The sequence below is a fragment of the Euprymna scolopes genome, chromosome 45 (genome assembly GCF_053919585.1).
Source record: "Euprymna scolopes isolate OS-2025 chromosome 45, ASM5391958v1, whole genome shotgun sequence".
NCBI lineage: Eukaryota > Metazoa > Mollusca > Cephalopoda > Sepiida > Sepiolidae > Euprymna > Euprymna scolopes.
The window spans coordinates 66578714-66584713 of record NC_136526.1 but is presented as its reverse complement, the minus strand read 5'-3'; the positions used below and the strand labels follow the sequence as shown (position 1 = coordinate 66584713).

The following is a 6000-nucleotide window of genomic DNA, read 5'->3' as shown; positions in this document are numbered from 1 at the left end:
TCAATTTAATGAGGTCAAACATCACGCCATAAGGGAATGAAATTAAATTTGGCTGCAAGCCAGTTTCTGCATAAAACCAGCTCCCCATAAAAAAAGGGGAGTGTCCAAATGAATAGCAATTGTCTGATATGAGGGGTTTTCCCCGCATTGATCAAAGCTCATTACTTTTCTGGACATCACTAGCATGGGTGCCAGGAAGATGCGTTTGCTCCGGTTCAGTTTTGCTTATATACGGAAAAGCTAAGCAGACACGCATAGACTAAGAAATATTGTGAAAATAGCATGTAAAAGTCGTCCAAATAAAAAATACACGCGACTTCCTTTCGTAAATCGGAGATATTATAATCCAGGGAGTATATAAAAAGTTCTAAGAAACAGTGACACCCCCCCTCCCCGAGCCTTTGCCAGACATACACAAAAAATGCACATAGACACATACATTTTGCCTTTTATATATATAGATAATGGTAGTCTGAAGAATGCAAAGGATACGAAGAATACAGCTTGCATCATATGATTCTTTGCCAAGAACCAACGATGGGATGTGATGACCAGTAAGACAGAAAGGTTCACAGTATAAAAATAAAGAAAGCAAAAATGCAGCAAAAAAATTAAAAAAAAAAAAAAAGCAAAAATGCAGCAAAATAAAAAAAAAAAAACAAAACAAAGAAATACTAAAATTTGTTTCATTTTATAAAACAAAAACAAAAATGAGATAAAAATAAAAATATCACATTTTCTGAGACGATGAGGTCGACAAACTTTGGCCCAAGAGTGGATCAGTTAAATCAAACTTCGGTCACGCGTCAGAAGAATCATTTTTTTCTCGTTCAAAAAGAAGGACGAGTTCACAGTGTTTTGTGTGCGGAAAAAGATCGACTGGAATTGCTTTGACAGGATAGAACGGTTCGCCTTTGATTCGTCGGGATACAGGTCGGATCAGACTGAAAAAAAAAAAAAAAGCAAGAAAAAATATTTTCACTGTATGTAATGAGTGCATGGGATAAAAACTAAAATTTGAAACTTTTTTCATGATAAACCAAGGATATTAGATGAAATGTGACAGACTAATGGACAGACAGGATGCTAAAATAATAAGCTGTTGTTTTATTTTAATTAGTTTAACAATTACCAAAACATCCCTTCTCAATCACTGAAAACTCTTTGTTTAAACTGCTTAGCTTAATATTTATGAATCGGAACAAACATATTGAGAACATTGCTAAGGAGGTGGGCTTTCTCTACCATGCTTTTTTTTTTTTTTTTTTTTTTTTAACACTTATCCAAAAAATAAAATTGTCGTAGACTCTTGAAAATTCAGTATGTTATTGCTACACATCTTATGAAATGACTGACCAATTTTTATGATTTCAGGTTCTAATGAACAGCTACAGCAGGAATTGGAATACACCCTACTAAAGCCTGATTGTCACAGCTGGTGAATTTCAAAAATGCAATCTAGACGTAAGGACACTTTAGAAGAACGATATGCAATAAAATTCGGTTTTAAATTTGGAAAAAATGCCACAGAAACGTATGGAATGCTTCAGATTGCTTTTGGACTATCTTGCATTAATCGAGTATCAGTTTTTGAGTGGCATAAGAGATTCAAGGAAGGCAAGAAGTCTGTGAGGAATGATGAGAGGTGTGGGAGGAGTAAGGGAGTCAAAACACCAGAGTTGATTGGCCAAATAAAGAATTTCATGGATAAGGACCGTCATGTGTCTATAGAGACAATAAGTGCAGTTTGATGTCAGTGTGGGAACTAACACACAATTATTAGTGAAGAACTGAAGCTGCGGAAGATTTGTGCAAAGTTTATTCGAAGAGTGCTCAGAGAAGATCAGAAAAAAACACGTTGTCATGACAACAGGGAGATAGTCGAGCTGATAAATTCAGATCCTGCAGTTCTTCATGCTCTGGTGACCTGCGGTGAAAGCTGGATCTACTGCTATGATGAAGAAACAGAGTTCCCAATGGAAGCATGTTGGCTCTTCCAGATCCAAGAAGGCCAGAAATCAGAAACGCATGATGATCCCTTTTTTGATAGCACGCGTATGATCGACATGTACTGGGTTCCCGGTCAACAAGGAATAATATGTTGACGTTTTAAAGGAGTTCAGGAAGAGATTCCGTCGGAAAAGGCCAGCACTTTTCAAGTCAGTGGCATTTCCACCAGTACAGAGTGCTCCATCCATGTCACAGACTATTTGACCAAGATGAGCATCAAAACAGTTCCTCACCCTCCCTATAGTCCAGACCTTGCTCCCTGTGACTTTTGGTTATTCCCTAAGCTCAAGAAAAACTTAGAGGTTGTCGTTATGAGACAATTGAGAAGATGAAAGAGGCTGTGACGAGGGTCATTGACATGCTCACACAAGAGGACTTCCGTGAGACCTTCTAGAAGTTGTTTGAATGGTACACAACAAGTGCATTGCAGCCGGAGGAGATCACTTCGAAGGAGACTAGAGTTTCATGTGTGTACTATCACTAAAAGTGCACACGTGAAAAACGTCTTGAATGTTATTGAAGGCACCTTGTACATACTCGTCATGGAACAAAGATGTCACATTCCAAAATTACCGTAATTTGATCAAGTATTTTTAAGAAAATAAAATTTTATGACATCCACTATATTTGATTGAAATTAAAGGCAGACAATTCAAGTATTTTTTTTTTCAAATTTAGTCTTTAAGTAAAATACTTAATTGCTAAAAATCATAAAATTTGATTTTTAAAAACAAAAAAAATACTTGATCAATCTTTTGTGATTTTTGAAATCCAACATCTTCACACCATAACAATTAGGTTTTTCTTGATTTTTGTATACCTAAATAAGTGCAAGTCTAAATAAGAAATTTGTTGTTTTACAAAGAACGAATCATTATATCATTAGCAATAAAAAATTAAGTTTTAAACAAAAAAAAAAAAACAAAAACGAAAACTAAAAAATTAAAAAGAATTGTTTTAGGAATTGGAAATCTATACCCCTATGAGTTTAGTTTTTTTTTTCGATTTGATTTTCATATTAAAATCCTTTTTTTCTATTCATTTAAAAAGAATATACAACTTTGTTATGCATGGGTCGTGGAATTGCATTCATCTGCAAAAGATCTAATTTACATATTCTTTTAAACATTCATTTTTAATTAATTTCCTATTAGTTTATTCGATTTTCTTATGGGATGGTCATCTTTAGATAACTATTACGTGTAATTATATTCATGCAGATATTCTACATGATTTATACTTGCGTGATATTTGTATAAAACGGTTATAGTAAACACAAACCTTTTTTATATATATTTAAGTATGCATATTTATATTTGTTTAAAAAATTTTGCCTACCAAACCCGTGTCAGTTTTTGGTCTACAGACATGAAACTTAATATATAGGGTATTCGAACGAATGCAAAACTTTATATTTGGATTTTAACCAGGGAAAATCGGCGCAAAAGTGTGAAAATTAAAAAAATTAAATTTGCCAGGTAAAGGTCGAACAGCATTACAAATACGCATGTGTAATGTAATAGCTATTGGTTTATGTTTTAATTGTCAGCCTTACAGCAAACATGTCTTTATAGCTCAGGCATTAACATCAAAGGAAAATGTAAATCGTAAGCAAAACATTTTGGTTTCAATTCTCGGTGGTGGCGCACAAATCATTTTTTTTTACTTTTTAAATCATTACTATATATAATATAAATACGTAATCATCCAAACACTAATATTCAAATGACTTCTATAAAACCTGGCCCCTATCAAAGTAGCTCCTTATGCTTCAGAGGCAAGATGGCTTGTTTAGGGAAAACAAAAGTTAAAATCAAAAATAATTCAATAAAAAAAAAAAAAAAAATTAAAATCACATGAAAAAATTAAAAGAAAAAACTCACTCCATGAAATTTTGAAGGGCACCTGCTGGATTACACGACACGTAAATGAGACGACAGATTTGAGGACACCTGCGAATGGCATACATCACTTTGCCACCTGGAAAGTATTTTTTTTTTTTTTAAATTGAATTAAAATATTGATTAAAACATTGAAGATGGAAGTTTTAAAAAACGTTTTTATTTTTTCAATTATTGTTAAATACTTGGCAACATTTCATGCTACTAAGACTAAGCCGCTTTCCTTCAACAATTACAAAAGACATTCTCAACAACTGATTGCTAACTAGTCTGCGCTTTTTTGGGGGTGGGGGCAGAAGATTGGCATAGTGAAAGCTTAGGAAAAAAAAAAAAAAAAAAATTACTTACCCAACCATTAATCGTAGGTCTGAATGGAAAGTTCCCTCTAAAAATTATTTTTCTAAACACTCCACCTTACCTTAAGTTTGAATGCATTCACCTCCCAATGTAAAACCACAAGTAACCACCTAAAAAGATGGATGCACCGTGACCCCCTCAAAACCAGAAAAAACAAAAAAGATTAACAACCATCATTTTGTCTTCCAATCCTTTTTTTCCTGAGATTCTTATCGATGGATCTGCTCTCAATGAGAAATCGACTCTAAAACTTTATTTTTGTTTCTCGTAAAATCTTTCTTATCGTCCGTGTATTAGAGCTATTGCTCTTTCTGTTTCTCGTAAAATCATTCTCTCTATCGTTCTAAACGCGCTTTCTCATATCAGAGGCTATTCTCTATCTCCACAAATCTACTATCAAACCATGTATGGAGCACTGTAGTCATGTTAGGGTTAGGGGTTTGGGTTGGTGAATCTGTTTTATTTGAAAGTTCTTGATAAATTACAGAAACGTATTTGTAATTTGATTAGTCCCACTCTTTCATACAGACGTGATGTGGCTAGTCTCAGTCTTTTCTATAAATACTATTACAGCATGTATTCCTAAGGATTGTCTGACTCATTTCCTGCTTCCTTTGTTTCAGCTTGTTTCACTTCATTGGTCTAGTGATAGATTCTTTTCAAGGATTACAAAATTGTGGAACTCTCTTCCTGTTCACTGTTTTATTCCTACTTACAACCTTGGTCTTTTCAAGACTAAGGTCAATAGGCATCACCTGTCTTTACAATAATCATCTCTGTTTTTGTTAGCTCCTTACATTAAGTGACTTTATGCCTTGTCTAGAGCTATTTCCATAAAAAAAAAAATGTCACAAAATCACAAACATATCTACCCCCGACCTCCATCAGTCTTTGAATAGGATATGTCGAACAAACATTCTAAACATGCTGACTGTTGTCCTCCTGTTAAGGAGAGGTTCGGGCGATCAAAAGAACAATAAGTCAATCCCAGGAAAGGTGACCTATAATAATGTTATGAAGTTGTATCCAGGCAAACAAAATGAACACAATGGGAAATCCCGGGATTTAAAACGACTTATATTCATGCCGTCAATCGTCCTGGAAAGCTAACCGATATTAAATGGCTTAGACTAAAACCAACTAGCCTTAATTTAAACCTTCGCCACTTCCGATTTGGCAAGGGATGCAATGGCAAAAATGTCACGTTTTGTTTCCTCCTTTGTGGGTACGAGTTCGAGCCTGCTTGCCAACTACCACTTTTTTTTTTTTGCTCAACATACACCTCCAAATACCCGGGCAACGCAGGGCACCCAAGCTAGTCTATACTAAAATAGACAAAATGGACACGTGCATTTGTGTCTGTCCGTGGAAGGATTTTTTTCGCCGGGGATTCTCGACAAGGTTACTATTTTGGAGAACTTTTCTTATACTCCCTAGATGGTAACATCTCCGATTTGAAGCAAAGTCGATCGCCTGGCCTTCTGGGCTGGGACATTTTGAAGGCAATCAGCTTTGATCACTGTGGGGGAAACCCTTTATATCAGACAATTGCTATTCATTAAGACACTGCAAAAGTTCCCCCTTTGCGAGGGGAGCTGGTTTTTCCCAACATTGTGGGGAAACAAATATGGCAAAAAGCTATCTGCTAAATTTCAACGCTTTTCACTTCCGTTTGCGTCATGGCCCAGCGGTAAACTCTCAGCTTTTCTTTCACATTCTTTTCCACCTTCGC

At 35.1% G+C, this 6000-nt stretch overlaps 1 protein-coding gene across 2 annotated transcripts in view; it reads right to left on the bottom strand.

The window, feature by feature from the left end:
* Positions 1 to 672: 672 nt before the first annotated feature.
* Positions 673 to 6000, bottom strand: part of LOC145269865 (tRNA (uracil-5-)-methyltransferase homolog A-like) — a 79736-nt gene continuing 74408 nt past the window's right edge. For both annotated transcript variants that reach the window (XM_080125595.1, XM_080125594.1), the window contains exons 19-20: positions 3894 to 3990; positions 673 to 944 (exon numbers count right to left, since the gene is read on the bottom strand). In XM_080125595.1, the coding sequence (XP_079981721.1) occupies positions 800 to 944; positions 3894 to 3990 (242 nt within the window). In that variant the 3' untranslated portion in view covers positions 673 to 799. The remainder of the gene's footprint in view (positions 945 to 3893; positions 3991 to 6000) is intronic.